Source organism: Zosterops lateralis, assembly GCF_965231275.1.
Source record: "Zosterops lateralis genome assembly, chromosome: 11".
Lineage (NCBI taxonomy): Eukaryota > Metazoa > Chordata > Aves > Passeriformes > Zosteropidae > Zosterops > Zosterops lateralis.
Window position 1 is genome coordinate 13,086,804 of NC_139771.1, and position 13,639 is coordinate 13,100,442.

Below are 13,639 nucleotides of genomic sequence, written 5' to 3' on the forward strand. Positions count from 1 at the left end.
AGCCAGCACCAGCTGGGACACACTGGCTGCTGGTGCTGGCTGTGCTCAGGAAGCTGCTGACACTTGGCAACCCACCATCACACATGCTGACCAGTGCCCAAGGTGAGCACATGCCCCATCAATTTGTTACAGCCTCAATGTGCTGTGCATTAACCACCACACCATTTATTGTACTTCCTATTTACATATATTTTCCTTGTGGAGCCCCAGATGTGCCCGGGGGTGTACAGCTCACCCCACCAGCCTTCACTCTCCCTCAGGTGAGGGAGCCTTCTTGCTGTCAAGGCGTGGGGCACGACCTTGGCACAGCTGTGGGAGCAGTGCCACCAGCAAAGCCTTGTGCTGTGCCCCACAGTCCCAGCCCAGACTGGGCAGGGAGACCAAGAAGCCAGGGACTGCAGGGAAGAGCTAAACCCGTGTATTTCACAGCCCTTGTGTGTGCAGAGCCATCCCCCAGCCGGCAGCTCCACAGTTCCCTATGGAGCGTTTCTCAGCTGGGAGCGGATCCTCGGAGGCTGCAGGCAGGGAGAACCGCTCAGCCCTGGGCACGGCGGCAGGGCCTACACCCCGTAGGTGCCCCGCGGGGGGATGAGCCCCGCAGCCACCACCCGCCTCTCGTTCATGAGGAAGTTGAAGGTTGCACATGCATTCGCCTGTGAACAGAAAAGGGAGTGAGTGAAGCTCCGGCCCTCAGAAAGGAGTCTCGGCTCTTCCCCACAAGGGACATGACCCCTCCTCCCTTTCAGAGGGCGCTGCCTGTGCTCACCCTCCCTTACCGTGTCCTGCACCTCCACAGCGATCCCGCACTCCCGCATCAGCTTCAGCGTGGCGGGGTGGAGCCGCTCCACCCTGTCCCCCGTGCCCAGCACCAGGATCTCTGCAAACAGGGCACGACAGGGGTGGGCAGGGCAGCATTGGAGCTGCCTCGGCCCGGATCGACCCTTCCCGCAGAGCCCGAGGGCCCCGGCACAGCCCCGACAGGAGCCCGGGGGGAGCCGCGTACCGATCTGGGGCTCCAGCAGCCGGAACAGCGACAGGCTCTCGTGCGAGATGTCCCGGTGGGAGCCGACCTGCGGGGACACGGCGGGCGCTGAGGGGCCGCCCCGGGGCGCGGGGGGACTCAGCAGCGCCGGCACTCACGTTCCACTGGAGGATGCTGCGGGGCAGGACGGCGCACGGCCCCACCACCACGTCCCCGCTGATGGTGAAGCCGCGAGTGCTGTAGCCCTCGATGAACATGATGTTGGGGGACTCCGGCTCCAGCATCACCACCCGCGTGCGCTGGTACATCTCATCGTCCGCCGGCGTGAGCCGGTGACCCCGGCACGGCGCTCTGCGGGGACAGCGAGCAGCTGGGACACCGGGGACCCGCGGGAACCCCCCGGAGACTCCCCGGCATCCTACGGGCACCTCCCCCGGTGCCGGTTGCCGTTACCTGCCCGCCGCCCGGCCCGCCGCCGGCAGGAGCCGCCGCAGCGCCGCCGCCATGGCCGGGACTGGCCGGAACCGCCGCGCGGCCCCGCCCCCGCCGCTACCGCCCCCCGGCGGCCGGGGCCGGCACAGCACCGGGACAGACAGCGGGGTCGGGCCGGGGCTCCCGGGGGGCGCTCGGGGTCCCCCGTGTGCCCGCGGGTCCTCAGGGGCGGGAGGGCGGCGACACTCACACACCCGCTGCCCCCGGGCCCGGGCGCACCCCGGCCTGCAGAGCCCAGGTGGGCGCCGGAGCGAAACCGAAAGCGGCCGGCGGCGGGGCGGGAGCGGGGTGCGGGCTGTCCCGCCGGAGCCTCCCCGACCCCGCCGCCGGGAGGGGCCCGGACCGGCCCGGGTGCTGTGGCGAAGGCTGCGGGGCCGGAGGTGAGAGGGGAGCGGGCGGCTCCCCGGGCGGGAGGGAGCGGGCCCGGGTCTCGGCCCCGCCGGTGCCCCGGGCTGCCCCAGGCTCGGCACGGCGCCCCGTTCCCGGTTCCGCTGCGGGCGGCTGTTTCCAGCCACGGCCCAGCCCCGCCAGCCGCCGCCGGGACCTCCCGCTGCACCTTCCCCGTCCTCTGCCGCGCCCGGCGAGGCCCCGGCACTGCGGGCTCGGCGGTGCCCGGGACAGGGGACACGCGTCCCGCACCTGTGTCACCGCCCGGGGCCGGCCCCGGCCTCACACTGCGGGGGACACCGGGAAGCTCCCGGCAGTGGCGGCGGAACATTTCCCGCCACCGCGCCGTGCCAGGGGCATCGGGAATTCCCCCCGCCGGCACCTCGGCCAGCACGGGGTCCCGGGGATCCCCGGGCGACACCGCGGGAGCTCCGCCTGGGGCCGGTGGGTTCCCCGCGCGGTTTGAACTCCCCACGGCGGTGCCGAGGGCTCCTCGCCGGGCCCGGGGCTGGAGGCGCTGCCCGCGGAGGGGCCGGGCCGCCTCTGGGCGCAGGTGCCGGGGCAGGTGCCCTCCCTCGGGGACGGCTCGTGTTTCCGGGCCCCGTCGGGGGTTGACGGGCTGGCACCAGTTGCTCCAGCCGCACCGGGGCTTTGTTCGGAGCCGTTTCCTTTTGGCTCGGCCGTGCCGCCCTCCCCTTGGCACCCGGCCCGCGGCGGGGGGGGAGCCGGCAGCACAACCTCGGTCCGTGCCGGCACCCCCGATCACAACGGCCCGGCAGTGGCCCACACGCATCTCCTCCGCCCCGCTCCCCGCCGGTAAGTCGCCCTCTCCCTCCTGGCCCGCCGGCTGCCCCAGGGTCGGGGCGGCGTGGCCGTGGTGCCCGTGCCCATCCCTCTGCGGCGCCAGCGCGGGCAACGGAATCCCAAAAGCAGCTGTTCCCACTGTGCCCAGCTGCCCTGGGGTTTCGTTACCGGCGCTCCCGCCACCGCCTCGCCCCCCGCCCCTGCCCACCGCCCTGTGCTGGGCGGGAGCCACGTGTCCCGCTCCGAGCCCTCCTGGGGCTGGGGCAGCGCCCGGGGCCACACTGGAGCAGGGGGGTGTCGGGATGGGGGGATCACCGGTGCCTCATGGCTCAGCCCCTGCAGCGGGCTGGGGGCTCTTCTGCTTCTTGTGCCCTCAAGAGCTAAAAATAGCAGCTGGCTTCCTGGGAGAGTATGGGGAGCACGGCTGCCCGGCCACAGGGTGGATGTGGTCCCCTGCACACGCTGCTGCAGGCTGTGCGATACTGCCGAACTTCCTGCCCGTGCCGGCTCTCCCCGGCCCCCGCAGCACTCCAGTGCCTGCAGGGGTGGGCAGGGTCCAAGCCCTGGAGAGAGATGGCTTTGGAATGACACGATCACTCCCGCTGAGCGGCCAGCCAGAGAGCCATCGGGGATGTCGTGTCTTTCCAAAGCTCTTTCGGCGCCTCCGAGAGCCCTCCCCAGGGCACTGCGCTGCCAGGGCCCACGTGGGCAGCCTGCGGGGACACTGGGGATGTGGAGGATCCAGCCTGAGCGGTAACACAAGGTCCACCAAGTCCCCCGGCCGGGCAGGGGTCCTGGGCAGCTCCTGCCCTGCGGACAGTCAGCAGTTGGTCTGGTGTGAGCAGCGATTCTCAGATCACCTCTTGGCTGTGGGTGGTGCAGGGAGCACCGCACCATGGCACAGCCGGGGGACGTCTTCTTATTCCTGCCCTGGAGCTGCAGATTCTCACTGGGTGTGGGCTGCAGCCCTGGAGCTCCGGGGCTGCCTGAGAAGCCTCAAAACGAATTGTTGCATTCCTGGAAGAGCCCATACAGCAGGATCTGCCCTCCCCCTGCTCCCCCCTGCTTTTCCCCCATGCACACAAGCCCTGGAGGAACCAGTTCGGGCCCTGCGGGCAGAGCTCCCTCCCTGCCCCCCAGCCCGCTGCCTCCGTGGGGAAGGCAGGAAGGGCACAGTAGGGAGGGAAGTCCTTAGCTCCCTGCTGTGGTGTGGTTTGGTGCTTCCTTCTCCCTGCCAGTCACGCTTGGTGCCGTGGGGCTGGGGGTGTGCTGGGCCCTTCCCTAGTTCAGCAGCCACTGGCACACTCGTTGGGAAGCTGGACAGTAGCGTGAGCCCTCCATCAGATCTGTGCTCGAACCATGGCTGTGCAGCAGCTCAGCTCTGCAGATGTAATCAAGACCAGGATGGTGTAATCTAATCACTTCCACTTCCTTCTTCCTTGGGGCTGATAAGGGGGACACTGCTCACGTGCTGGACAGGAGAGCAGCCCCCAGGGGCAGGCCAGGAGGACACGGCAGGGTGTGCACCCACAGCAGCTCCTCGCCGTGCCGTGCAGAGCCCATGCTGGGTGCACACGGGTGCTGCTGGTGCTCCTCAGCCACCCTGTCACCGCCCAGCCGAGCCCTGGGGCTTGTGCTGGACTGGCCACCAGGGTTTGCCAATGACACCGTGCCCACAGTGACACCGTGCCCACAGCTGGGATTTGCCTCACACGCTCCAGCCCACCCAAACCTCCCCTCCCACCAAAGCTGAAGCTGCTGGGGCTGCCCCCAGGGGCCCCGTGTTGGCCCTGACAGCCCCGGGGCCCGCGGGCTGTGCTCCGGCCTGGGCCAGGCCCGCAGCCCGTTTCTGCACGGGCCTCTCTGACCCCGGCACGGCCTCTGGCTCCTGAACCCCACTCGGGTCCTGAGGGGTTTAGATCTGGGCTCCCCAGGGCGGGAGAAGAGGGGATACCACTCCTACGCCATCAGAGTGACACCATGGCCCTGCTGGGGCTCGGCTGAACGGGACGGAGACGCTCTCGGACCATTCGTGTGCCTGGTCGCAGCTCCCTGTCCTGGCCTCACACACCCGTCATGGCGGCGCCGCTTTCCGCCACACCCGCCATGGCGGCCCCGCGCCGTCCCCCCAAGATGGCCGCCCTGCCCGACCTGCCCGCCCACGACCAAGATGGCCGCCCGGGAGCGCCGCGCGCAACATGGCGGCCACCCGCGGGGCGAGGCGGGACGTCACTTCCGGCGGCGGTGGCGGAAGCGGCGGCCGGGCTCCCATGGAGATGGGCGAGGGCCGCCCGGGGGTGGCGGCGACGCTGCGGGCGCTGAACGAGGCCCTCGGGCGGCCCGCCGCGCTCTGGGTGAAGGAGAGCGGCGCCCGGAACCTGCGCCACCGGGATTTTCTGGCGCCACGGGCCGCGCTGAGCGCCGCCTTTCCCGGCGGGCAGGTAGGGCGCGGCGGCGTGGGCAGGCCTCGGCCGGGAGCGGGGATGGCGGGAACTTTGATAAGGCCGGGAGTGGAGCTGTCCGGTGCAGGTACAGCCCGGACCGCTCCTCGCCCTCCGCCCGCAGGTGCCCCCCGAGGCCGTGTCGGCGGTGTCGTCGCTGCGGGGCCCGGCAGTGCTGCCGCTGCGGGTTTGCCGGCAGACGCCGGCGGGACTGGCGGTGCAGGTGCGGCGACCCGAGGCCTTCCGGCGCCTGCTGGGGCCTCTGCCCGGCCCGGCCCCCACCGCGGCGGGGGCGCGGACAGGCTGCGTGGTGCTGCACTGCCCGGCCCTGCGCAGCCCCGGCGCCCTGCGGCCCCGCCACCTGCGCTCTGTCTTGCTCGCCGACCACCTGGCCCAGCTCCTGCGTGCCCAGGGGTGAGTGCCTCCGTCCCGTCCTGCTCCCGCCCCTCGCCACGGAGCCCGCCGCTCCCAACGCCCGCCTGGCTCTCTCTCGCAGGGTGGACGTCCGCCTGGTCCCCGCCCTCAGCGAGGAGAGGAGGTGGGATGTCCTGCGGCAGCTCCGCATCTGCTGGCCCTCAGGCGGCTCCTCCCTCACTGAGGCCGTCTCGGCCTTGAAGGCAGCGCTGGGCCGGTGCTCCTGTGCTGCAGCCTGTGAGCAGAGGCCGGGCACACCCGAGGGTGTCGTCTGTAAGGTGCACCTGAAGAGTTTTGTGGAGCAGCAAGGCTTGCTGGGCTACGACCCCAATCTAGATGTGCTTCTTGGTGAGCCTCACATGTACAATAGTTCAAGTATGGCAGCAAGGCCAGAATGTGTGCAAATAAGCCTGTTTCCTTTCAGTTTTTTTTTAACAAAAATGAGGGTGGGGGCATGGACAGAAATTGCTTTCCCCTCTTGGCGCTCTTCAGTCTGGTTTGAGCCTGGGGCAGACTCAATGGTGAGGGGTGGAGAGCCCCGTGTCCCACTGTGTGTTCCTTCTTTCAGTGACAGAGGGGACGCTGCAGTCCTTGGCAGAGCTGCAGGAAGCTGTTCTGCAGTGCCCAGTGAGTGACCCCATGCCCGCCTCTCGCTTCCCAAGTCTCCTTCCCTTCTGCCAGGCAATAGGACTGAGCTCCCTGTTGTGCTCTGCTGCAGGCCAAAGGCCAGAGCAGTTGCTGTAGCATTGTGCATGTGGTGAACTGTGAGGAGGAGTTCCAGCAGCAGCAGCTGGATGTGCTCTGGAGGATTTTGGATCCGGGAGCCCACACAGCTTTGCAGGTGAGCAAGAGCAATCTCTGACCCTCCTCAGTGTCGCCCCAGCATCCATCCTTGGCTGATGACTAGGTTTAAAACAGGGCTGGATTTCACTCAGTTCCCAGCCTCAGCCTCTCTGTCTTTCAGAAACACCTTGTCTGTGGGCCAGTGAAGGTGACCAACCCCTCATCCCCCATTGGGGCTGACCAGTACTTCCAGTAAGTTGCTGTGCAAGACATGTGCTGCTTTCTCTCCTGCTAAGGCTCCCTGTGGGCCAGCTCAACCCACAGTGGGCTCTGTGTTTTTCCCAGGCTCCGAAAACGCCAGATGTATGAGGCCTCTGTGATAAAGTATGGGGAGCTTGCACAAGGTGAGAGTTTGCTCTGGGGCTCCATGCATGGATGCTGCTTCATCCCATCTTCATTGCTCCCATGAGTCCATAGCCAGGGGTGGCTATACCCCTGCAGGGTGCTCCTTGCCCCTCCAGGATCAAGCCAAGTGCTGCCCTTGCTTTGGGAAGGCATCTCACTGTCCAGGGCACTGGCACAGAGCAGCTCCTTCTGATGGGGGGCAGGGCTGGTGTGGTGGTCCTCAGCTACTGCCTGGTCCTGGCAGGGGTGTCCTGCCTGGGTGCTGGGGGTGTCAGTACATGGGAATGAAAGCTGTGCATGATTGGCACCCACATTCCCCACAGATGAGGCCTGGATAGAGGTGATTGATACCTTGACAGTGGCTGCCATCAGGTTTGAGATGCTGAGCACTGCTCACCGCAGCCAGGTAGGACAGCGGCTTGCACGGAGCCAGGGCTGGCAGGCTGTGGGAACAGTGGAGTGCATCTGTGCTGAGCAGCCTGGACTGACTTCTCCCTGCCCTCAGATCACCCTGGACCTGGAGAACAACAGCATCTCCACAAAAGGGACAAAGAGTGGTGCCTTCGTGATGTACAACTGTGCCAGACTGGCCACGCTCTTTAACACCTTCCAGCGGGCTGTGGAGCAGGGTGAGCTCCAACCCCACCACTCTCCTCTGACAGTCTCTTCTGAGGCCACAGAGGCTTCTTTGGGCACAACAGTCTCCCTGCTTTCCAGGCACATATCCACCTCTGCCACCAGCATCTGAACTGAACTTCTCCTGCCTCCGAGAAGAGGTGAGTGCTGAGAGGAGGAATGGAGGGATCTCTGGACCCTTGGCTCTGGTGATGGATGCTTCTGGCCCAGGAGGATCCAACACTGAGACGTAATCCCTCCACAGGGTGAATGGCTTCTGCTCTTCAACTATCTCCTGCCCTTCCCTGAAGTCCTGCAGCAGGCAGCACAGCTGCCCCCACCCTCCAAGGGGATCCGGATCACTGCCAACACAGAGACAGTAAGTGCCATGTGTCATAGCAGCCAGGGATGCTGCTCCAGCAGTCCCAGACCAGGACAAAGCTCCATGCCAGCAGGCGCTGCCCACTGGTGAGCAACACAAGGGCCAGTGCTGACAGAATAGATTGCAATGCCCCTGGGGCATTCCTGCTGTGCTTGAGGTGGGTGAGGGCCCAAGACCAGCCACAATTCACTGTGCCATGAGAATGTCTCTGCCTTGCAGGTGTGCAAGTTTTTGATCCAGCTCAGCATGGATTTCAGCTCTTACTACAACCGTGTGCATGTCCTGGGGGTAAGTTAGGTGTCCCAGCCTGCAGCCTTGTAGTCCTGCAGTCCTTTTGGCTCTGCACTGCACTTGGAGGGCTGCCATGTGAGGAATGGTGCCAGCTGTGACGGGCCCCTGTCCCATCCTCCAAAGGTGCACAGGCAGCAATGTCTGCAGGGCCAGCCCAGGCTGATTCCTTTCTCCCTGCAGGAGCCATTCCCTCATCTCTTTGACCAGATGTTTGCCCGTCTCCAGCTGCTGGAAGCAGTGAGGGATGTGTTCCACAGTGCACTGGCAACTCTGCACCTCCCTCCTCTCAGCCAGATCTGAGCCACCCCTGAAGAGCTGTACGGTGGTGTGACAGTCACCTACACACCACACATTGTGGGAGAAGAACAAGGCACGTTGTCCTGGCAGGGTGAGGGGCTGCCTCAGTGACAGGCAAGTCACAATTCAGCCCCATGCAGGTGTTTCCCTTCCCATGGCCCATGGTGTTTGGGGATTGGCCTGTGCTCTCTGCAGCTGTGTCTAGTGGGAGACATGGATGCCTTTCCATATCCACACCAGCAGAAAAGGGCTCCTGTGGCACCCCAGAAGCTGGGCTGGGAATACTGGGGAGGTGACACCAGGGACCAGTCACCACAAAGCCAGACAGACACCAACTTCACTTCCCTCAAAACTTTATTGAAGGGTGCTCCTTGCTGGCAGGGAGCTCCTGAAACTCTAGGCTCCTGCTGGGCTCTGAGCTAGGCCCCAGTACTGGGGTCCAATACAGCTGTTGCTGGACAAATGCTCTGTGTGTCTGACCTCAGGGTTGTTTGTCCTTCCTTCGGTCTGACTGCCTTGGGTCCTGCTGCTGTGCAGGAACAACCCACTTGGCCTGAGGGGGGTGGCATTTGTGAGCCACCCCTAGTGCACAGGGTGCTGCTGTGGAGGATCAGCATCCCTGTGCGTTTCAGCACCATCCTCAGCACTGCAGCGTCAGGACTGTCACACAGGGTCCAGTCCCAGGACACACAAGGCTACAGCCCACCACGTGTCACACCAGTGCCTGATCCTTCCTGGCCTGCTGCTCTCAAGCTCCCAGGGCTAGGCCATGTCCTCAGTGCCCTCCCAAGCAAGGTTCCTTTCTGAGACCAAGACTGGAAAGCCAACATCAGTCCTTCACACCTTGGAGAGGAAGAGCTGCTCTTGGGCAGCGGGGACCAACAACCCCACTTCTTTACTGCCTGGGGAAGCCCCAGGTTTGTCCAGGGGGGATCACATCTGCCTTCTTCCCAGAGACCACTGGCCTTGAGTACCACAACCATGGCATATGCCTAAAGGAGGCAAGCATGCCTGGCCCCTCAGGACAGGACACATCAGGGTGCAGGCTGGAGGCAGGGGCCACAGTGATGGGCAGAGCCCAAGTGCAGGGTGCCCTCCAAATGGAGGCAGGGACTTGGATGTGTCACACACCTGCCCCTTCACTGGGGAGCCTCTTGTGGAGGAGGTTTGGAGGAGCTGTGCCACACAGCATCTCCAGGCCCTGCCCACAGAGCACGCAGTAGTACTGCAGCTCACCCCCCGCCTCCACCTCCTCCCAGCAGTCCAGCTCGGCTAGGTCAGGCACATGGAAGAAGGTGGTGCTGAGGGGGACCAGCTCGCCTGGGCACTGCTTCCACAGCGTCAGGCGCTGGTCCACTGAGGCCGAGAGCAGCAGGCCTGGCCGCAGCACCCGGATCCCCGTCACGTGGGCAGCATGGGCACAGGGCCTGGACACCCGCTCCAGGACCTGCAGGGAGGTCCCCGCTCCAGCCTCACCCCTGCCCAGGGCTACCTCCAGCAGGCAGACCTGGATGGAGCCATCATCACTGCCGCTGGCCACCAGGTACCGTCCCTCGGGTGTCTCGTGGATGTGAAGGCTGTTCACGCCACAGCTGTGGGCCATGACCGTGACCAGTGGCGCCTCCAGGGCTGGGGAAACAGGCTCAGTCAGGAGAGCAATGCTCACCTTGGTCACTGGGATAGGAAGAGCTGCTGGGCAGCAGCACTCACCCAAGGGCTGCATCTCTCCCTCTGCTTGGTGCAGGGCATCCACTGCGTCCATGACAGGGCCGGTGATGTCCCAAAAGGCAATACTGCCATCAGTGGCTGCACTGCACAGGAGGTGCCTCCTAGAACGGGGGGTGTAGGGGGAGTCCCTGGCTGCAGCCCTGAGAGTTCCACTGAGATCTGTGGAAGTGTCAGAACAGCCTCCAGGGATTAACTCTGGCCTTCCATCTGCCTGCTGAGCTGCCATCCCTGTGAGGACAGACATTTCTCCCCAGAGCTCATTGGTTGCAGGCCAGCATTCAAGGCTCACCTCTCCCCTCCTGCCCATGAGTGCAGGAATGCCTCCACCTTCAGCACACAGCGCTGGTGGTGAAATGACTCTGCCACCAGCACCAACTTCTGAGCAGCCTCCAGCAGCCCAAAGATCCTGTAATGGAGCAGAGGGCAGTTGGCTGTGGGAGAGTAGGAGCTTCTGGCACCACTGCCCCATTTCCCACCATACGCTGTCTTATGCCCAGCTCAGAGCAGGCCACATCCATGGCAGCAGCCTCCTGTGTGAGCCTGCTCTGCTACCATCACCAGCTTCGTTCTCCCTGTCAGACCTCATCATGGCTCCTCACCGGACTGATCCATCGCTGCAGGCAGCAGCCAGGAACTTCCAGGGTGTTGGCAGCTGCTTGGTGCTGGTACCAGGCAAAACTGACAGGGACATGTACCTGCAGCAAAGACATAACACTCACCAACACCTCTGTGGCCCCGTGGAGAGGTGGGTGGCCCAGGAGAGCAGCCCTGAGCCTCTCCCTAACACCAAAAGCCCCTTGAGGCCCACAGAGCACTGTACACCAGGAATTGCACATGAAGCCACGCTGGCCCTGTCTGCCTCAGCTGAACTGCAGCTGCACAGAGCAGGTACTCCAGTGGAGGCCCATGCAGTTCCCAACACCCACCCACACTGTGATCACTACTAACCCTGCCTTGGGCAGTCCCTGAGCATCACCTCGTCTCTGGGTCCATCTTGACAAGCTTGTGCCTGTTCTTCTTCTGTTCCCAGTGCTTGTCCAGCCGGTGGGAAGCCACATGGATGACCTGGCAGGCCACGGCACTCTCAGACGCTGCGTCCCCAGTGCACAGCAGCCGGTAGCACTCAATCTGCGCACGGCCGCCCGCAGAGAAGAGCAGGGCAGACAAGCCCTCATCAGCAGGTCCCATGGCGAATGCCAATGTCCTCACACTGGAAATGTGGTCACTGAGGCGGGCAAGGGGCACAGCTGCTCGAGAGTTCTCACTGAGCACCAGGACACAGGCCGTGGTGTCCTCACTGCCGGTGACAAACACGTTAAAGGTGGCGCGGCCGGGCACCCCCACGGCCCCCAGGCGCCGCACGCAGGTGATCTCCCGCCCGTGCAGAGACGCCAGCAGCACCTGCTGCTCGCAGGGCTCGGCCTTACGCTGGTACAGCATCACATCCCCAGACTTGATAAAGGCAAACACCTCGGCCAAGGGGCTGCTGCAGTAGCTCCAGGAGCGGTGCCCACCCCCACAGGGGATGCAGTGGATGTTTTCACCAGTCCTGCTGCTCCACACCACAAAATTGTCAGCATGAAAGCCCAGCACAAGCAGGTCCCCATCTGAGGTGAAGTGCAGCTCCTCAATCCACTGCAGCCCTTTGCAGGGCCTGTGCTTCTGCAGGACCTCCAGCTGCTGGTCCTGCAGGCGGAGCTGGCGGTAGACACCATCCCGGCCAGTGCTGTAAATGTAGCCCCTGTGGATGGTCACCGAGGTAACTCCTGTCTTCCCGTGGAGTCCGAAGAGCACTGACAGTGGGGACTCAAGAGGAAGAGCCCCTTTGTGCAACAAGCAAGAGGGTTCCAACTCATCACTGGAGTCCTCAACAACCGTGTCTGTGCCACCATTGACGATGCTGGTGCTTTGTGTAGCACACCCTGAGGAGCTGTTGCAAGGGAAGAGGATGAGGGAGCCCCGGCGGTCCCCGCAGATCAGGAGCCCTTCCTGGGGCAGGAAGGCAGCACAGGTGTGCCAACGCTGCTTGCAGGGGGGCAGCTGGTACCGACCCATGAGCTGCACTGAGGGCGCCTGCCCGAGGCGGTGAGTGACATCCAGCCAGAGCATCTCCCCGTCGGGCCCGGACACCAGAAGGGCAGCAGCGGTGTCGGGGGGCAGCCCGGGACGGGGGGCCCAGCTTAGTTTGTGCACGGGCCCCTCGAACAGCTTGAGCTCGGCGGCGGCGCCGGGACGGCTCAAGGCGAAAAGGAGGAGGCGCCCGTCGCCGCCGGCCAGGGCACAGAGCGTCTCGTCCCACCCGTGTAGCGGGGCGGCCGCCAGCACGGCGCGGGGCCCGCCGGCGGAGGGGTGCAGCACCGGCGCCCAGCGCCCCCGAGCCACCTCGAATGCCGCCAGCCCGCCCGCTTCGCCCAGCGCCAGCAGCCGCCGCGGCCCCACCAGCAGCACGGCCCGGGGCCGCTCCGGGGCCCCCAGCGCCACAAGCGCGGAGACCGCGGCCGCCCGCCGGGGCTGCCAGAACCGGACGCCGCCGTCGTCGCCGCCCGTGGCCAGGCGGCCGCCGGCGGGGCGCAAGGCCAGAGCGCGCAGGGCCCCGCGGTGCCCGCGCCGCGCCCGCCGCACGCCGCCGCCGCCGCCCCACTCCAGGCACGCCCCGTCCTCCCCGGCGCTGACCGGGAGCGGCCCCCGCAGCACCACGGCGGCCACCCGCGCCCCGTGCCCGTAGCAGACCAGCAGACAGGCGCCGGACCCGTCCCCGCCGCCCAAGTCGCCCACGGCCCAGAGCCGCACGCTGCGGTCCTCGGAGGCGGAGGCGAGCAGCCCCCGCGACGCCGCGTAGCGGAGCGCCAGCACCGCGCCCCGGTGCCCGCACAGCTGGCGGTGCGGGGCCTTGGCCGCCGCCGCCCGCCACACCACCACGGCCCCCATGGCCGTGCCGGCCGCCAGCGCCAGCCGCGCCCAGCCCGCCCCCGCCAGCACGGCGCAGCGCAGCGCCCCGGCCCCGCCGCAGCTCGCCTGCCGCAGCCAGCGCCCGCCGCCCCGCCACTCGTAGAGCGCCACGGTCCCGCCGCCCATGGCCAGCGCCAGCCGCCCGCCCGCCGCCCACCGCGCCTCCCACACCCGCGCCCGGAGCTCCCGCGCGGCCCCGCCGCCGCAGGTCGCCAGCCGCGGGCCGCCGCCCGCTCCGCCGTGCCGCACCGCCAGCACCGCCAGCCAGCGCCCGCCGAAGACCGCTACTCGCGTGGCCGGCCCGGGCCCCGGCTCGGCCCGCAGCCCCTGCACGCTGGCCTCACGCAGCACGCTCCGCCGGCCCGCCGCCGCCGCCGGCCCGCTGCCCTTCAGCCAGAACGCCGCCACTTCCGGGCCTGTACCTGCGGGACATCGCGTCAGCCGCCGCCGCCGCGGGTCCCGCCGCCCGCCCCGCCCGGTCCCGGCCCCAGCGCTCACCCGCCAGCAGCATGTCCCCCGCGAATTCCAGGGCTGTCACCGGCGCCACAAGCGCCACCGACTCCATCTTGCCCTCACCAACCCCGCCCCCGCCCCCCCCAGCGCTTATTGGCCGAGCCCCACGTGCCACCGCCCCGCCCGCTGCCTATTGGCCAGTCCCGCCCCCAGAGC

The 13,639-nt window shown here is 66.6% G+C and overlaps 3 protein-coding genes across 4 annotated transcripts; 1 reads left to right on the forward strand and 2 right to left on the reverse strand.

Moving 5' to 3' along the window:
• Positions 1 to 145: 145 nt before the first annotated feature.
• On the reverse strand, positions 146 to 9,840 carry NDUFAF3 (NADH:ubiquinone oxidoreductase complex assembly factor 3). 2 transcript variants are annotated; one of them, XM_083869571.1, is made up of 5 exons: positions 9,786 to 9,840; positions 1,141 to 1,333; positions 1,004 to 1,070; positions 777 to 877; positions 146 to 653 (listed from the first exon to the last, which is right to left on the reverse strand). In XM_083869571.1, the coding sequence occupies exons 1-5, from the start codon at positions 9,815 to 9,817 to the stop codon at positions 561 to 563; spliced, it is 486 nt and encodes a 161-aa protein (XP_083725697.1). In that variant the 5' UTR covers positions 9,818 to 9,840; the 3' UTR covers positions 146 to 560. The 2 variants fall into 2 exon arrangements, with proteins under 2 accessions (XP_083725697.1, XP_083725696.1); XM_083869570.1 differs by lacking the exon at positions 9,786 to 9,840 and adding an exon at positions 1,436 to 1,516.
• On the forward strand, positions 4,915 to 9,381 carry DALRD3 (DALR anticodon binding domain containing 3). Its single transcript, XM_083869568.1, has 13 exons — positions 4,915 to 5,106; positions 5,231 to 5,520; positions 5,603 to 5,868; positions 6,089 to 6,147; positions 6,239 to 6,361; positions 6,485 to 6,555; positions 6,649 to 6,707; positions 7,032 to 7,114; positions 7,214 to 7,337; positions 7,426 to 7,484; positions 7,589 to 7,702; positions 7,925 to 7,993; positions 8,177 to 9,381. Exons 1-13 carry the CDS (start codon positions 4,936 to 4,938, stop codon positions 8,294 to 8,296), a joined length of 1,608 nt encoding a protein of 535 aa, XP_083725694.1. The 5' UTR covers positions 4,915 to 4,935; the 3' UTR covers positions 8,297 to 9,381.
• Positions 9,395 to 13,549, reverse strand: WDR6 (WD repeat domain 6). The gene is given in 7 exon segments (XM_083869567.1): positions 9,395 to 9,461; positions 9,464 to 9,922; positions 10,004 to 10,122; positions 10,311 to 10,427; positions 10,621 to 10,716; positions 10,998 to 13,392; positions 13,469 to 13,549. Coding segments are annotated over 7 exon segments (3,282 nt in total). The 5' UTR covers positions 13,536 to 13,549; the 3' UTR covers positions 9,395 to 9,432.
• Positions 13,550 to 13,639: the final 90 nt, after the last annotated feature.